The 19,017-nt window shown below is 43.1% G+C and overlaps 1 protein-coding gene across 1 annotated transcript in view; it reads left to right on the top strand.

Moving 5' to 3' along the window:
- The first annotated feature begins 408 nt into the window (after positions 1 to 408).
- The window catches only part of LOC117779157 (SH3 and multiple ankyrin repeat domains protein 2-like), an 84,143-nt gene continuing 65,534 nt past the window's right edge, over positions 409 to 19,017 (top strand). The window contains 6 exon segments of the mRNA XM_034615084.1: positions 409 to 536; positions 5,709 to 5,860; positions 6,329 to 6,496; positions 8,221 to 8,337; positions 11,669 to 11,746; positions 18,325 to 18,391. Of these exon segments, the coding sequence (XP_034470975.1) occupies positions 446 to 536; positions 5,709 to 5,860; positions 6,329 to 6,496; positions 8,221 to 8,337; positions 11,669 to 11,746; positions 18,325 to 18,391 (673 nt within the window). The 5' untranslated portion in view covers positions 409 to 445.

Here is a 19,017-nt window from a genome sequence, read left to right as displayed (position 1 = left end):
GCCCCTCGTTGTCTTTCTCCTCGTCTGCTTCCTCATTCTTCTCTCCTCATTTTCTCCTCTCCTTCAGGGAGCTGCTCTCTTATCTATTTTTATCATGCGGCCTGGAAAGTAGGCAGACAGGAAGAGAAGAGAAAAGAGCAGCCATTCCACTCAGCACGATACCCCCCCCCCCTCTCTGAAGCCTGTCACCCCCTCTGTTTCCTTTTATTCTACCTTTATATTCCTCCATCTTTAATAGATTCACTGTTTCCACTTCTCACCCTCACTCATGTTTGACCCTCTGCACCTTTTCTCTTTCTCATCGTCTATTTCAGTCTCGCTGCAGCTCTGAACCTCCGTCCGTTCTGTCTCTTTCTCACACATACCTGCCGCCGTTTATTCTCTCTTCTCACTGTAATGACTCTCGCTCTCTCCCGTGGTTGTACAGGCCAATCTGAGGAGGTTCATGGACCTCATCCAACACAACCAGGAGGACAAAGTGTCGAAGATGTTGGAGAGAGGCTTCGATCCCAACTACCACGACAGTGACACTGGTGGTGAGGCACCAAACACATTTAACACAGAATAATCACAGATGCACATAAGAAAATCAAGAGTTTGTGTGTAAACCTGCATTTATGTTCTTTCTGTTGACTTCAAAATGTGTTTCTGCATTAGTAGCAGAGGCTCGTTAGAACCGCAAAGCTAAAAGAAGTGATGACAGAGACATATGGAACCATTTTCCAACGGCTGATAATCCTGATTTATGACAAGTGGTTGGTCCAGTTACAGCTCCAGCAAACTCAATTCAATTTGATTTGTATAGCGCCAAATCACAACTTACACTTTCTGTTCATTATCATCATCAGAGGACGTAATCATTTCTAACCAATTAACCAATTATCTCACACAGATCTCAAAATCTACAGAAAACTCAATGTGCATAGTTCTTTCTTCGAATTTGAATTTTCTTTGAATTTCTAAATAAACCAGAGGAGAATTAGAGCAAATAACAATCAGCTGATTTGAAAGGAAAACAGCAGAAACAGTCCTCACTCTAACGTGTGGCTCAGGAGGGAGAGCGAGAATGTAAATATAAATAATTATATAAATAATATTAATATAGATTTAAATTCAAACCGTTTAACATTTACTCCATCATTTTGAATAGATTACTAACATAACCAGGAAAAAAACCACAAAACTGAGGAACTCCCTGGAGCATTAAAAGTACTGACACTCCAATCTCTCTGATGATCAGACACAGAGACTCCTCCGCAGATTTAAAAGCAATAGAGAAGCTGCTTGTGAAACTTCACACACCTCCACCCCCCTCCTGCATGACATGAATAATACATTCTCACACTTTTAATCCGTGTCCCTGTGTTAATTGTTCATTTCTCTTTGGTGTTTACAAAAGTTCATCCAGTCAAAAGTGACTCTGAGCGACCAGCTCACCACAAACAGCAAAGAGAGCACGTTACTGTTTGTGGGTCAGAGAATCTAACACAATCTAACACAATCTAACACAATCTAACACAATCTACCACAATCTAACACAATCTAACACAATCTAACACGATCTACCACAATCTAACACAATCTAACACAATCTAACACAATCTAACACGATCTACACAATCTAACACGATCTACAATCTAACACAATCTAACACAATCTAACACAATCTAACACAATCTAACACAATCTAACACGATCTACCAGAGCAACATGGAGAGATTCTTCATTTCAAAACAACAGCTGAGATTTCAACAGAGGAACTCTCCCAGTGACCATCTCCACGTTCACATTTCAACCAATCACATCACAGACTATCTGAACAACTTGAGCGGATTCCTCCAGCGAGGCCCAACACCCAACGTTCACATGTGTAGTGAACGTAGAGTCTGTTGTGTGTGCATTGTGTGTGTAGAGTGTGTTGCCCTCTGGCAGCACTGCAGGATTGTGTTGTGTGTCTTCCAGGTGTAAACAGTTGTTGTAGCTAAAGACTCGACTCTGTGTTTACACACAAACACACAGGGACGGTGTTTGGAAGGACAGTCAGAGTAATGTCTCTATAACACAGAATGTAGAGTGTTTGTATTGTGTGTGTGTGTGTGTGGGGGGGGGGGGGGTTTGGATGACAGAGTAATGTCTTTATAACACGACTCACTCAGGTGTTTCATGTTACAGAAGAATAACAGAATGAATCCTCAGAGTTCTGCGTCTGAAGAGAAGCTTGGCAATAATAATACAAACACATCATCTCACAACGTGCACACACACACACACACACACACACTGAATGTGCTGCAGAGCTCGTGAACACAATATAGTGTTGCTCTCTACGGGAGCCTCAACAAACACAATCATAAAACACTGAGTTCAGAGGGAGCGATGCTACATGTTGAGCACCAGAGAACCAGGTTCCGTTCAGGATGAAGATGGAGGAACAAAGTGGCTCCGGTGGATTTTCACCTGTATTAAGAGTCAACGAAGGGAAATGTGAAATCAAATAAAGTGTTTCAGAACACGTCAAATGTAAATTCTCAGTGAGATGCAGCTGTTTACAGAAATGAGCTCTGCAGCGTTCAGGTGGAGCTGCAGGACGTAACCTGTTCAATCAGCTGTGGAGATCACATGTTTTAATGTGCAGCACATTGACTTATCAACAAAAACTCTCTCCACATCTTCTCGTGTCACTTTCCAGAGAGATTTGTCTTTTTCTTTCTTTCGTCGCGTGTTAGAAATCTCGCTCACAGTGAATCCTGCGGAGAATCTCCTGCTGTGTTCACATCGGCTCGTTCGGAGATTCTCCAGAGATTTTACTAGGAAATCCTGGAGCCTCTCACTCGGACATTTGCGTTCTCACATCCATAGAATGTCCAGAGAATGTCCGGAGATTCTCCAGAGTCCAGTGCAGGTCTGAAAGCAGCTTGACAGTCTGAGATCTGCAGAACCGACGTTTTTGAGGCTTTTAGTTCAAACGAGCAGGAAGTCGGGTTAAGAGCTGTGTTTCCTGAGTGCACGTGAGTCACGGTTCAGCTGCACTGGCACATGGAACAGAAAAAACTGCCTCTTTTAAAAAGCAGAAGGATTCATCTGAAGAGGGTCACTCCCTGGTTTTCCTTCACAAAAAATCTCCGGACTCTCCCCTGTCGTCTGAAACAGCCTGAATTTGAAACCTCATTACAATCATTTAATAACCGGAGCTGGTGTAAGTGCTGTTGACTTCACCTGAGTATTAACGTGATAATTATGTTTATTTATGACCGTTTAATGAAGAGTGTCTCCGCGGTGCAGTTGCTCTTAACAACGGCCAGTATCGAGTGGACGGAGATTGGCCAGAATAAACAGAATGAAAGTAAAAAAGGTCTACAGAGAGTGGAGGTGTAGTGGAGAGAGGATTATTGAGCAGAGAGTTGAGGTCGTCTTAATGGAATCTGAGAGCTGGCGTTAAATTTGACGCCTTATTGCTGAGGCGGGCGCAGGCGTCCCTGCAGATTCAGACGTGTTACTCAGCTCTTACCTCCGATTGATTTGTGCTGTTGAGGCAGAGCTCAGCAAAATGAAATACAAACTGTTCTTTTCTTCCTGCTGCTCATTTGATCCATTGTAGAGGAGCTGATGCAAAGTGGGATCGTCAGTGTGATTTCTTTTCATCCTGTCGGGTCACGAACGTGTTTGACCACTTCCTGTGTCATGGTGGTCCAGCCCGTCGCTATAGAAACAGATATTTGACCGACCAACCAACACCACATCATCATTTTAGCTAAAAATACAAAAGGAATGGAAGAGCCGCCGAACGAACTGGGAATAGTGAAGAGGAAAATAGAGACAGAGTTGCATTAACATTTGCATTTATTAATTTATATAGTTGAATAAAAGGGTTTATAGTTCATGAGTGAGATTCTACGGAAGCGTATTGCATTCACTTGAAAAAAGCAGAAAACCCTGATAGAATGTGTATTTTGTTTTATTCATTTTATTATTTTTAATTTTAATACTTTTATCAGGAACATTATCCTGGTGAACAATAAACATCAAATGTGTTGTTTTTAAATTGTTTTGTTATTTAAAAGTTGTGCAACAGACAAACCTCATATAGCTCAGACTGTACAAAAATGATTTGTTTTGATCGACTTGATTTATTAGTCAAAGTAAGATTGTTGAATATGTTTGGAACCGAATCTTAGTTTTATGAATTGTTAACAGATCAAATAGACAACTTCCACTTGGTGTGAAGGTGCAGCCACATACAGAGGAAACACATTAATAACCTTAGGGCAGGACTTTCTTTGACAGAGTAAAAAAATAATATATAATAATAATAATCTCAGAAAAACAGAGCTTTTTTTTTTTCAAGTGAATGCAATACACTTCCGTAAGGTTCGGACACGTCTGACTGTTTCGATTATTATTATTAAGTTTTGACTGATCAGACAAATTGACCTATTTTTATAAACCTGCTGAACATCAAAGCAAAATAAAAGCTGTGAAATCTGAGATGAAACAGATCAAAGGCAGTTTAGCAGTTCTTTACTTTCACGTGTTGATACGATTTCCTTTTACTTCCCTCTGCGACGTCATTCACACGCTGCAGCTTCCTCTGCATCTTTAACCTGATTCACATTCACACAGTAGCTTCTTCGTCTCACCTCTTCTTCAGCCTCTTCCTGCAGGTGAGCACGGTGTCACTCAAACGTTCACACATCCACCACCGAGCTGCCGTGAAGAGACCGAAAAAGATTCTGTGGCCTGGAGTCAGCTGAGGTGCAGTTTGTGAGCAGGGAAAGTGAAATGTGAGCCAACTGCAGGAAACAAGCCCAAAATAGACTTTTATTTTATTTTTAAGTGAAACACAGGAGGCAGCTGGGAGCCACGTTTGAGACTCACAATACGACACAATGAGCCAAGTCACTTAAAATGATTCTCATACATTATGTAGCTTCTGGAGCCAAGGACGGAAAATGAAAGTGAAAACAAGTCGGTCGTGATGAGCTGCAGTTCTCTATTGAGACTGGAAACCTCTGATCAGCTGCGTGTCTACAGAACAATAACGTATATACAGACTTTCAGTTTATACATCATCACATCTCAGATTGTTATAGCTTCAGATGAAGGACTCGTCTCTGTCCTCGTCTTCTTAGATCGATCATCACATCCTGAACAGACTGGAACAGTTCACTTGCATTAAAGGAACCGTCCTAATGTGGATGAAATCTTATTCAATCAAATCAATTCCAATTTGTACAAATCAACTAAGAATCATCTGCGAGCACCAATGTTAATCATGGGGCTCCCCAGGGTTCTGTGCTCGGACCGATTTTATTTACCTCACCATTAGGGAACATTATCAGGAAACACTGTAAATTGTCATTGTTATTCAGATGATACTTATCTATAAAACCTGAAGAAACTCATCAGTTAACTAAACTCGGTTTTAAGGACGTAAAAACTTGAATGACGGATATTTCACTGTGATACTTTCTCAAATTAGTTGAGTTTCCAGAAAAGAAAGAATGATTCATGAAATCCTCGACATGTGGGAGCTGGGTTATTAACAAGATAACATTTACCTGTAATCAGAATCAAAACTTAAAAATGCAAGCAGACTTTTCTTCAAACCACTGTTTTAATTACATTGTGTTTATGAGTTTATTAAAATGAACAGAAAGATAAACCTGCTGCTCTGGGTTCAAACTTGTGTCGTCACATCTCTTTGTAGAGAGTCCGCTGACCTTCGCCGCTCACCTGGACGGCGTTGTGGAGCTGATCAAGGTGCTGAAGAACGGAGGAGCTCACCTGGACTTCAGGGCCAAAGACGGCATGACCTCCCTCCACAAAGCTGCTCGGTCCAAGAACCAGGTCACGCTCATGGTAACAGAACCACGTCCTTCAGCCCTCGTCCTGCTGCACGCTGCTGATTCCTTCACGTCACAGTGAACTGACGCTTTCCACATCATGTCTGAGGTTGTTTTTAGCAAAAATAAGCAGCGTCAGGTTTTTTCCAAAGTTTACAGACGTGACATTTAACATCGAAATGATAAATAGACGAGCGCTCTCACTGTTGATGTGAACATGAAGCTGAGGTTTGTGTCGTCACTGAACAGCTGAGACCAGCGAACCGATTAAATCACTTTTAATAACAGATGTAAAATTTCAGTTTTCCCCTGTTTGTGTTTTAAACTTTTGTAATTGTGAAATTTTAATCACTTGTCATTTGTGTTTGGTGACAGAATAAAGCTTCATTATTATTTGTGTAAAAAAACTGAATTTGAATGATGATAATTCACATTATTCCTGCATGTGTGCCCCCCCCCCCCCCGCACACACACACCTCCTCAGACGCTGCTGGAGCTCGGAGCGTCTCCGGACTACAAGGACAGCCGTGGTCTGACTCCTCTGTACCACAGCGTGGTGGGGGGGGGGGACCCGGGCTGCTGCGAGCTCCTGCTGAGCCACCAGGCCTCCGTCTGCTGCCAGGACGAGAACGGCTGGCACGAGGTTCACCAGGTAAACACCGCCCGCTGCATCCAGAGAGGGTGCGTTTGATTTTACCGCTGGAACAGATTGTGTGGAGGAAAAAGTCGTCCCCGTCTGTTTGTGCAGCTGTTACCTGCTGAGGAAGATGAAGTCGTTTAAAGAGAGTCACCCTGCAGCAGTGACACACACTGCTGTGTCCCTGTGTGTGTGTGTGTGTGTGTGTGTGTGTGTGTGTGTGTGTGTGTGTGGTGTGTGTGTGTGGTGTGTGTGTGTATCTCCTCCTGTCGAGTGTCGAGTCTCTTCCTCTCACGTCTCGTTTCAGACGTGATAACAATCATCAGTCTCAGGTCAGTGAGGACGATGCTTCTACTTGTAGAAAATCTCCTCCTCATCAAACAACATGTTATTAACATCCTCAGCTGTAAATTAACGATAGAAATTAAATCCATGTCTACGATAATAATTATCTATTTATATATTGTTATATTGTTGTTGTCCAATCAGATTTCAAACAACGTGTTGTTTTTACGTGTTCAGATCGTTTAACTCATCTTTACAATTATTGCATCATAACAAGGATCAGGTTTGAAATGAGTATTTGAAAACATTAACTATAAAAACACGTGAATTGGATAATTAATGGTGTTTGAAGCTTGTGAGACACAAACAGTTTGCAAGTGATTAAAGTAACAATTAACAAGTTCACATTCAAAACTTCTATTTTGTGTTGATGGTAAAATTAGTCGATTGGTTCATAAGTGACGACGTCAGCAACTCAAATCGTGTTGCTTTATTGTCACAGACTTTCCGAGTTGTTCTTCCGACTTTACTTGTTGTTCACGTGAATTTTACCAATGGAGAAGTCCGATTATCTGGACACCACGAGAATTCAGTGTTAGAAAGCTCTTCACGATCACTACTGCACCGACTCTGGATCCAAACGACGTCAGCAACGCAATTAAAATGTCGCCGCTCGTATCTGAGATGTTTTGGCTTCGTTTCTGGTCATTTGCATGACGGTAATTTGCAGTTTCTTTTAATTTCCTCCAGGAGATAAGTAAAGTACAGGATTCCTCCGACATACACTGTGAGACGGTCGGAGTTTCAGCACTGAAATGTGAAAACAGACTCAAGTTAAACACTAAAACACATTTAGCTGATGTTTTCTTCTCTGGCTGCTTCACTGCTTAATGTGAAACACTTTGCTCCACAAGGAGCCACTTCTGTTTCTGTCTTTCCTCCGTAAGACTCTGAGAGGAGCTGTAATTAGGCCATTTCCAAAATAATCCCCCCCCCCCTCTGTTTTATACAGCTCTCTGGCACCCCCCCCCCCAATCATTAATAGGATTTACAGAAAGAATTGTCTCATAACAGCAGAAACTCGAAGGCCGGACTCTGTCTCTAATTGTCTGTTCCTCTCCGACAGACTTACTTTACATTTGTTTTTCTTGAAGTTGTATTTAAACTCTCATGCGTGTTATTGGATTATTTTTAAGCGTCCCTCGGCACGGGCTCGTCTCTCGCTCCGTCTCTGGATGACAGGGTTCAAACGGAGGTTACGGCTGCTTCTCCACCTCATGTTATCTCATCTGCTCTGCAGCACACTGACATCTAGTGTTGGAGGGCTGCAACTGCAACTACTGGCTATCAAAGCCTTGTACTTTACAGTGAATTGATTTTGTGTGTGTGTGTGTGTGTGTGTGTGTGTGTGTGTGTGTGTGTGTGTGTGTGTGTGTGTGTGTGTGTGTGCGCAGGCTTGTCGTCATGGCCACGTGCAGCATCTGGAGCATCTGTTGTTTTATGGAGCAGACATGAGCGCCCAGAACGCCTCTGGAAACACAGCTCTACACATCAGTGCCCTGTACAACCAGGTGAGTGACGTGTGTGTGGTGTGTGTGTGTGTGTGTGTGTGTGTGTGTGTGTGTGTGTGTGTGTGTGTGTGTGTGTGTGTGTGTGTGAGATGAATGACAGCACCAGTATCGGATTGACCTGGTACTATTTCCAGATGCTTGCAGCAGTGATACTTGTCGGGAGAAATGTGGAGCATCATCCTGTCGCATGATGAGAAACTAAATATTATAAAAGTTAAAATGATGATGGATCAGCTGAGTCAGAAATCTGAACAAACATATAGAGAATAAATCTTTCACACACATTTTATTCTTTATGTTTAAAAGCTGGAAGGGCTTTGTTTTTTAACAGTTTACTATTATATTCTATAATTGATGATGATAATAATAATTACTTCCCACATCAGTATCAGTTTGAACCCGAGGCTGCGTCGCCTGCTAGTTTAACCGTTTATGGTGATTAGCGTCAGACTGGGGCTCTGTGGCTTTTCTCTGGGGGAATCTTCAAGCTGCAGATAGATGAGCAGGATGAATAAGATGCAAACAGTTCTGTCTCCTGGGAGTCGGAACAAAGATCCTGCAGAGTTTCAAACAGAACAGGAAGTGAACGAGTCCGCAGCTGGAACAGCAGCGTGAGGACGGAGCCTCTCACGCTGCTGAGTCAGCTCTGAGACAAGAGACAACGTCAAGTGTTGTTTCTTTTAAAACATCACGAATAATAGAAGAGTTAACGCTTTGATCCAAAGACACAACGACATCATCTACTTCCTTTAAATCTTCATCAAAACAGAGAAAAACATTCAAATCACACATCTGTTTTCATCTGGAACCAGCAGCTCGGTGATCATATCTATGAACGGAGCGGATCATAGAGATAAAGACGATCAGGCTCCACAGATCAGCGGTTACTGGTTGTGTTGAGGGTTATGGTTCCCTGAGGCAGTGGTGATGGTAAGATGGCTGCTGCCTCTGAGCAGGTGGATGGAACCTGATTTCATTTCACTGTTCCACTCGACGTCACGAAGATGAATCTCTCTGACTCCGGTGCAGATTGTTACATAAACACTTGATATTAACATTTTTAGTTTTTATTATGATGCAATACGTTTGTTGTAGTCACATCATTCTCTTCTTGTTAGTTTATAGAGAATAAATCTGAGGGGTGGTGTGTTCAAATCAAATTAAAAAATGTAAATAAAAACTCACTTCTTTCATGGGATTTATTGATCATATGAAAATAAAGAACTAGAATACCTCAAGGGACGATATCTCAATAACACCTTCAGGGAAGTTCTTCGCATTTCTTTCACTTTGAGTCTCAGAATAACTGATTAGATTTTGGTAGTTGAAGGGTCAAAGGTCAAGATCACAAATAAGTTTTCTTAATGACCTCGCTCATCAAACCCGAACACAGGCGTTGAAACGTTCTTCTCTGCCGAGGTAATAAAGTCGTGTTTGTCCGTTACCTGAACGTGCAGAGGAGAATCGAACCATCTCACAAACCTCTTAGTCAACCCGTCGGTAAACGCTGCAGCCGCAGGGCAGCGGTGACCTCTGACCCTTGTTTGTTCAGCCGGTCATCTGAGACCATGAACTCATCATAACTGGAGCGAAGCCAGTTCCACACAGATCTGCAGCTGTGACCCCGAAGCAGCATCACACGTTCATAATTCTGCTTCTGAAGCAAATGAACCGTGTGTTTTTCACCTTTATGACATTTCAACATCCTCCAGTCACTGGTCACAGAGATTATTATGGAATATGATGGAGGAGGTGCAAAGAGGGAAGAGCTTCTGTTTCAAGATGCAATTCATCAAATGAATTATTGTACGATTCTCGTGTTGTTACCAAGCAGTGAGCTCACTGTCGCCCCCTGGAGGTGTAAGTTAAGCTTAGAATCAGAGTAAAACATGAGAAACGTTATTCAAACAGAAGAATATCAACTGTATTTCTATATCTCTCATCTGAACAATGTTACAATGGGATTTACTAAATCAGGGGCCACAATTTACACAGAGGTGCACAGCTGCTGACTGAGTGAAGTGCACGTTGGAGTCAGAGCATGTTTATTGTTCTATAGCTGGAAAACAAACAAACTCATCCTTGAATATACTTTGAATTTTTGTTCTTTAAAAAAATCTTAAGAAATTTAAATTCTCAACAAATTGTCAAATTCAATGTTTGAAAGTAATTATTGTTTATTCAATAAAAAATGGCCACTGACGGTTCAGGGCACTGCTGCGGCCAATCAGATTCCAGCTGGGTCTGTCCCTGGATCCGCCCCCCAAAACATGAGAATAAAATAATAAAGACAACATGAGAAACAAACAACATCTTTTTAAACCAGTTAAAATCAGCGTTAAAAGGCTTTTCTATAAAAATAGATTTAACTTTTATTATCGTTGTCATTTGAGGCTTATTTTTAAACACTTCGCTGTTCTCTATCGAGCGATCTGCCTTCACAACAATAAATACCTGAGACGTTTCCACGACGTCCGAGCTTCTTCATCCTGGTTTATCCTCCTCCTCCTCCTCCTCATCATCATCATCATCATCATCATCATCATCATCATCATCAGAGTTGTGATTCTGTCTCCAGTCTCTACTTCTAATTATCTTCTGAAACACATCAAACTCCTCTATATTCACAGCTTCATTATAAATGCAGCCTACGTATATATATATAGAATAAACATGTGTTGGGATTGCTTCCCTCCAGATGGAGAAGCATCACGAGTCTTAAAATAAGATGTGAAACATGTCGGCTCGGAGATGTTTGTAATTCTAACAGCTCTGCTCTCATCACGCTCGTGTTTCAGAATCTGTTTGAGACTCGGAGCGTTTTTTTTTTTTTTTTTCAACTCTCAACAGCTTATTGTGGATCTAAAAACAGTCTTTATATTCATGTGTGTGTGCACGGTACATGCGTGGTTGAGCACTTTGTGGGCGATTTGTGCAGCAGATTCAAACCCCTCAGCTCTCTCCTTCTCTCTCTCTCTCTCTCTCTCTCTCTCTCTCTCTCTCTCTCTCTCTCTGTCTCTCACTCCCTCGTTCTCTGAGTGCAGCAGTAGATCCACTCTAACATCCAGCGAGGCTCCATCCTCACACAGGTTCTACATGTTCTGTCTTTCTTCACATTCCTGTGTCAGCGCTGCGATGTGCAGACATTCAGCCTCACTCATCACTTCCTCTTCCTCTTCCTCTTCCTCTTCTTTTGGGGAAATTCTGCTCACGTCACTGGAAGCTAACAAACCTCTTTTCTCCTGAACAAAGTAGGAAAGTGAAAAGATTTCAGTGTTTATTTAAAAACCTTCTGTCGCTTTTATTCTAACTGGCTTTTCTTTCTCGTCAGGATAACTGTGCCAGAGTGCTGCTGGTTCGTGGAGCCGACAAAGAAGTGAAGAACTACAACAGCCAGAGTCCATTTCAGGTAGAAAACACACACACACACACACACACACACACACACACACACACACACACACACACACACACACACACACACACTGATCTTCACTCCTGTTTACAGCCGATGGATTGCAGCTTCCGTCGCAGGGAAAACATTTATAGTAGCACGTAGCGCTTTCCCCGTCCCATTTGTTGCCATGGCAACAGTGCAAAATGGTCAATGCCAGTTGTAACCAGGGATTGCAAATGTCTTTCTGGCCAATATTAGATTTGTTTCTGTCCAACTATAGCTTACAGGAGAACTGAGAGCGAGCATCAAACGTCAACAGCGTCTGTTTGGTCGTTTAGCTTCTTGCTCTCGAGCGTCAAACTGTAGATCGTCTGCAAAAAGACGAACGTGTTTCATTTGACGCTGAAAAACAACTTGAGCTGCGACTTTGAGTTTAAACCTTTTTTTAATTAACATCAAGAATCAACTTGACTGCTGCCAGAAGGTTTTCACCTGACGATATAAAGTTCAAGCCTTTCACATAGAAGAGAAGCAAAACAGCACACTGGTGTGATTGTGTGAGAATATCACATGTATGTATGTGCGTGTGCATGTGTAGGCTACATGTTTGTGTTTGTAATGGCTGAAGTGTGAATGTTTCAGCAGCTCATCCATTCCAGGGAAAAAGAAAAACCCCGGCGGCGCTAAGAGCTTCCTCGCTGCCATGATTGACTTATAACCTACGCCTGAGCTGCAAAAGAGCAATTTTCAGGCGGGCGTTTATGAAAGGCAGTCCCACGGGGTCCTCGGCTGTCCTCCACAGCCACTCCAGTGGAGCGCTGCATGAAGGGAAGAACGCGTCAGGGTGTTAGTCAGAGTTCGAGCGCTCAGCTGCGGTGGAAGGTTTGTGGCTGTGGCCTAGATTTCATCTGCGTTTCCATGTTGGCGTGAACCTGCAGCTTCATTCTTCTCCACGTGACGCTCGGCTCTCAGGATCAATAATCTGCTCGACTGCGTTCAGAGGAGTCAGAGTCACTGACCGTGTCCGATGCTGTTAATGTTTGTGGTTTGATGCTTAAACACATAGATTAATACAAGAAGAATAAAAAGACAGAATAATAACGTGATGCTGAGTGAAATGAGCTGTTCCACTGTTACGCAACACAGCCCGCAATCTCTTCAGGCAGGTTAAATAAGAGCAAAGGGACTTATGGCACATGTTGTTTGTTAATAATAATAAAATATCAATCAGACTTAATTTGAGAAAAGAAATAAAAACCGGATGAGCCCTCCCATCCACTCACAGAGCAGAACAACATCAACAGGAAGTGAGGAAACGCTGTCGTACATCTCAATTTCAAATGAGGAGAGGCACGTAAACAAAGATAAAACATTTCAAAACAAAATACTAACGAAGATTAGAAAAGCAAATATAAAACAATATAGTTGTAAAATAGATGAAATGATAAAATACCAAAAGAGATGTGAAAAGGAAAAATGAAGTAGAACCAGAGATATAAAGTAAATAATTGAATAACTTGATAAAATAAAATAATAAGGATACATCTGTAAAACTGTCTATAAGATGTATAAACAGATAATAATTAATACGATCATATCATGATGATCTAATAATAAGGTCTAATGAACGATATTAAATAATTGTTTGATTCCTAATGTGCAGAAAATATATAGGAGAACAATTTTTCATCACTTTGAACCAGTGGAAGGAAACTTTGTGTGAAACAAGTGAAACACACACACACACACACACACACACACACACACACACACACACACACACACACACACACACACACACACACACACACTCACAGATGTGTTGTATCAGAGAACAACACGCAGCCACTACACGAGCTGTGGACTCTCACTCCTCCGAGTGCAACAGCTCGCTCTCTGGCTCTTACTATCTTTATCACTGCTGCACTCTCCACCTACACACGGAGCCCGACGCAGCAAGTTTGTGCCTGTTCTCTGAGAGCTCGGCATTCTGGGAAATGTAGGAGACGAAAGCAGCAGCAGGTGAGGGAAAGAGGGGATGAACTACAGTGTGTGTGTGTGTGTGTGTGTGTGTGTGTGTGTGTGTGTGTGTGTGTGTGTGTGTGTGTGTGTGTGTGTGTGTGTGTGTGGAGGAACTTTATAACGTCAGTAAACATTCAGGAGTTTCTGTCTCAGTCTCTAGTTTCAAGTCTTCTTCAAACAGCTGATGTTCGTTTGGTGAATTATGATCATTTAGAGTCAAACAGACCATAAAGCAGCGGATGTGTTGGGGGGGGGGATACCACAGTGTGACTGACAGCTGGTACCGTCCAATGGGAGCAGGAGGCAGGTGGAGGTGGGCGTGCAGTGATGCTGCTGTAACAGCCTCTGCTCTTGTGGGAAGACATTTCACAAGTTGTTGGTATCTGGCTGCAGAGATTTGCTTCCGTTCGTCTGATGTTGGATGATGAGGCTCATCGTCGGTGCTGTGCTGAGGTCAGAGGTCAGAGGTTAAAGGTCAGAGGTCATCTGGAAGAACAGGAACAACTCAGTCAGCCTCAGCAAAGGCAATTTTTTAATGTGCTTTTTGGAGGATTTTGTGTATTTTCTGTTTTGGACATATACAGAAAGTCCCACAGTACAACAAAAGGAAGAAGAATATGAGCTGAAGCACAGAAAACTCCCATGATCCTCCTCTGCTCTGTTCTCTGGACAGAGATAAAATTAATTTTCTTTCTTTGAACAGTCGCCTCCAACATTTGGTCAAATCCTCTGTACTTCCTCCAACTCTTCTCTTCTCTCCTCCGTTCTGAGCCCTGTTCTCCTCTGAGCTTCTCTTCCTCTCTACAACCTGATTTACTTTCTCTCTCTTTTTATCTCCACGTTCTTCATTTCCCATCTTCACTTCCTCTCACCTAATCCTCTCTCCTCTGTTCATCACAGTCACTTCCTCACCCTCTCTGTCCCGCCCTCTTCGCCCTCTACACATTTTCTTACACTTCCCGTTGACCTTGGCACGAACTCGTCGTTCAGACGAGTTCTCCATCTGTTCCTCTCTCTGCCTCAGTTCAGAGCCAACAGCGATGTGTCGTATATAGTTCAGTGTGTCACTGTTCAAATATACATGTAAGAGGCCAGATTCACTCAGACCTTTATTTTCAGTGTAGAAATAAATCTGTAAATTATAACCTTTAGTTGGAAGCTGGTTCATCTTAAACCGCCAATGAACAGCTGAGGTTCAGTGTCATGGCAACAGTTGCTGAGGCCACACCCCCATGACCACCTCTCATTTCGAATCAGCGGGGATTATTACAACAACTGAAACTGAAACTGATATTTCAACTTATTTGGAACTTTTACCAATAACAACAGTTTCACATTAAAGCAACATTATGTAACTTTTACTGAGCAACAGCACCCCCTGCAGCCACATGTGGTCATTGATTCTGTCCTCGGACCAAGGTCCAGAACAACGCACCAACATTTAGTCCAGAAGAGGGGTTCTGGGTCTGGGTCAAACTGAACCATGGATAGTTTGGACTATCTACAGGAAGTAGAGACAGCATTAAACAATAGAAGAAGAAGAAGAAGAAGAAGAAGAAGAAGAAGAAGAAGCTGCAGTCGTCACCTCGGACGATATAATGTTTGAACCACAAGGACGTTCATTTGGCTCAGTGTGTAGTACTGTGTAGTACTGTAGTACTGTAGTACTGTGGAGAACTGTAGTACTGTAGTACTGTAGTACTGTGGAAAACTGTAGTACTGTTGAGTACTGTAGTACTGTAGTAAGGTAGTACCGTGGAGTACTGTAGAGTACTGCGCCTGAGGGTGCTGATGCTGCTAGTAATACCATCATGATGTTACCATGGCAACCAAATTAGGCGCTTCATTCATTTCCTCCATTCAAACAGAAACACTACTACCCCCCCAACCGCCAACACGCCCACGCCTGACGCCGTCTGCAAACCAATCAGAGTCAAGTACAGGTAGACTGTTCAGGATTGTTTCTAACTGATCTCAGTTCAGCTTCACTCTTCAGCTGCAGCTGGTTGTGACAGTTGAAGCTGACTCTCAGTCAGTTCTTCTCACAGGAGATGGAACCCACTCAGCAGAGTCACAGAGAACAGACGCTCAGGGAGAGAAGGAGGAAACTTTCTCCTGCTTCACACTCAAACATCAGTTTAATCAAGCTGCTGGTTTCAGGTGAAAAAGTTGAAATTCACATGATCTGATGGAACAAACCTACGGAGAATCATCCAGACTCTTCGTGGTCTTTCAGCTCCTGGTTTTAGTTCCTGCTTCATTCTTTGAGTTCTCATCCAGCAGCTGAGGAACAGCTGAGGGACAAACTGAAGAGTGTGGTTCTGCTGATGTTCCTCTGGGCTCCGCCTCCTCCCCCCCGTTCTATACACAATCATTTGTCTCCATGACGACCAGAGGAGAGCAGGACGAGAATGGATGTGGGGGTGGTGATGGTGGTGATGGCAGGAGTGGTGGTGGTGGGGGTGATGGAGGATGAACAGTAATGAGGAGAAAACTGTGGCTGCGATTCCTGATTCTTATTGGTTAACTGGTTTTTAACATCATCAGTGACGTCTAGCGCCCTCTACTGCTCCGCGTGGTCTCTGACCTCCTGAGCCACAACAGCAGAGGTGAGGAACAATCTAAATGATGTTGTTGATTTGGTTCCGATTAAAATCCTGAATCCAGAGTTTCAGCTGTGACGTCATCCTGAACATCCAGGCGAGGGGCGGAGCCTGTAGAGCGGCAGGAGGCAGCGTCGGCCCTCATCACCAAAAGCTCTGGAACCTCCTCGTGTTTCCAAGTTGACGTCTTCGTCTTCTGTACGGCTCCTCTTCTTCATCCTGAGATCTTTGTGTTCTTTGAATGGATGAAGTCAGTTAGTTTCACAGCAGCTGATCAGAAGATGATGTTTTAATGATCTTCTATTTAAAGAAGCAGGTTCAGGGGTCACGAGGACGAGCGGCTCACACTCGAGTCCTTTTCACTTCAGCATCGATCAGTTTTCAGGTCAGAGTGAAACTAATGACTTCATCTCTCACGTCCTCCCAACGTTCCCGTCCACCGAGCCCCTTCTCCTGCGGGAGAACGTCCTGTCACAGATCTGTCACAGCAGCGTGCACCATGGGAGATCCTCAGAGCGAGTGGGAGAACCAGGCAGCCTTCATCATGAAGGACACGTCCCCTCCTCCACCTCGCTCCCAGGAAACATCTCATTTATTGACTCATATTTTAGTTCAAAGCTCCTTTTCTATCAGCCAGAAAAAGGGACATTGTATATTAATGCAGCGCGTTGAAAAATTCAACAGGATCCGTTCTGGTGAAGAAGAACATCAGCGTTACGTTCTCCCAAGTGCTTGTTCTCGCTAAAGCGGTGTTTTTATTTATATGAAGAAAAGGTCAGAGAGCAGAGAATTACTTCTCAAGCCAGCTCGGCTTTAATAATACACCCGCTCTCCGTCCTCTCTTCTCTCCTCCTGCTCAGCATTTGTTCTCCAGGAATCAGTGCAGGCTTACATAATGCTGCCAGCTTCCTCCTGAGGTTTGTGTCAGTGTGTGAGTGTGTGCACGAGAGCAGGAGCGTGCACGCGTGCAGCTCATGTGTGGGATACGACTGAGTTTGCACCGATGACCCCGGCTCGGCTCGAGCTGTGGAACCTGTAACGAGCTCTGTGCCCTGACATGACGACAGGAAGCGTGAACTGGGTCAGTGACGGGTTTCAAACTCACACCCGGAGAGGGAGGAGACCTCGTTACTGCCCCCTGCTGGACACACAGAGAACACACCGAGGCCAGTTGATCAGAATGAGTGAAATGATGACGAAGTCAGGGAAAGTGTATTGTTGATTTGAATTAAAGCTGAAAATTAGACCAGAAGCTCGTGTTAATGTATTTACCTTGATTCTGGTTGGATTATATTTTACAGGTGTTTTTATGGTAGTAACGACACCAGACAAAAACAGGAGACAGCATTTCTTATAAAACGTTCTTTCACTGAACTCTGTGATCCCCAAACATTTTGGCTTGTGACCGGTTTTCTTCTCAGACTTTATGTATTTGTTCAAGGCCCAAAAGTTCAGTTCGTACGAATGTGTGTGTGTGTGTGTGTGTGTGTGTGTGTGTGTGTGTGTGTGTGTGTGTGTGTGTGTGTGTGTGTGTGTGTGTGTGTGTGTGTGTGTGTGTGTGTGTGTGTGTGTGTGTGTGTGTGTGTCATGGATTACTTGACTTCATGCTACGGATGATTAAAGCCTTGGAGATTGGAAGTTCACTGAATCACCACAAATTAGAAAAGACGTTGATTCTTTATTTATTCCAAAGTCAGTTGATTGTGTTCAAGTAGTTTTTTGTGTTTGTTTAATCACACAAACAAACAGAAGTTCATTTCACTTGTTGCTCACATGATCCTTTGCTTCTTACAACAACACTTACTTTCTTCGTGTTTCTTACGTTATTTAAGTCGTTTTTTTAAAGTAATTTCTGAGTTGTGCTCTGTTCATTTTTTAAATTTCTATTTTCACAGACAAGTTGTGTGTTTTTATTTCTTTTCATCCTCTTCACTCTGTCCCTCCTCTCGTCCTCGTTGTCTCCAGGTCGCCATTATAGCCGGGAACTTTGAGCTTGCTGAGCTCATCAAGAACCACAAAGAGACAGATATAGGTGAGTAGCAGAGCTTTTCTTCTCCATCCCTCCCTCAGCTGTTCTCCTCCGGCCGCCCAGCGTACATTCCTGAACCTCCCTGCGGATACATTTCAAATCCCCCGGCGGTCTGATCCTCCTAAATGACCCCCGGTATAATCCCCTCTGTGGGATTACGCCAGCGTGGCCCAGAGAATGAAAGTTGATGTTTACACCAGGAAAACCCCGGGGCCGATTAGAGGAATGATCAATGCCTCGTGCAGTGGGAGCGCTCATCCCCTGCGAGCCGATTGGTCGGTTTCCAGAAGTGTCGGCCGATCTGCGGATTTGATTGAGTCGGGAGATGGATTTTACGATTCTGCTATTGATTGTGATTGAGTTTTATGAAACGATGCTAAGTTCCGTTGTGGAGGTGAAACACGCAGGTCAAAGGTTCGGAAACTAGAAGTTGTCAGGAACCATATTGTTGATATGAGAGTTATTTGTGGAAATACGTAAATTCAGACTGGACCAAAGTCTGAGGGATGAAATGTTTGTGTCTTTGAGGAATAATCATGTTTGAGATTTCATATCTGAAACTGAGAATGAATTTACTGAGACACTAACAAGAGCAGGATTTTACGTTTCTCTCATGATTTAATTTTAGT

This window comes from Hippoglossus hippoglossus, chromosome 3 (assembly GCF_009819705.1).
Source record: "Hippoglossus hippoglossus isolate fHipHip1 chromosome 3, fHipHip1.pri, whole genome shotgun sequence".
NCBI lineage: Eukaryota > Metazoa > Chordata > Actinopteri > Pleuronectiformes > Pleuronectidae > Hippoglossus > Hippoglossus hippoglossus.
This window is presented reverse-complemented; position numbering and strand designations above follow the sequence as displayed.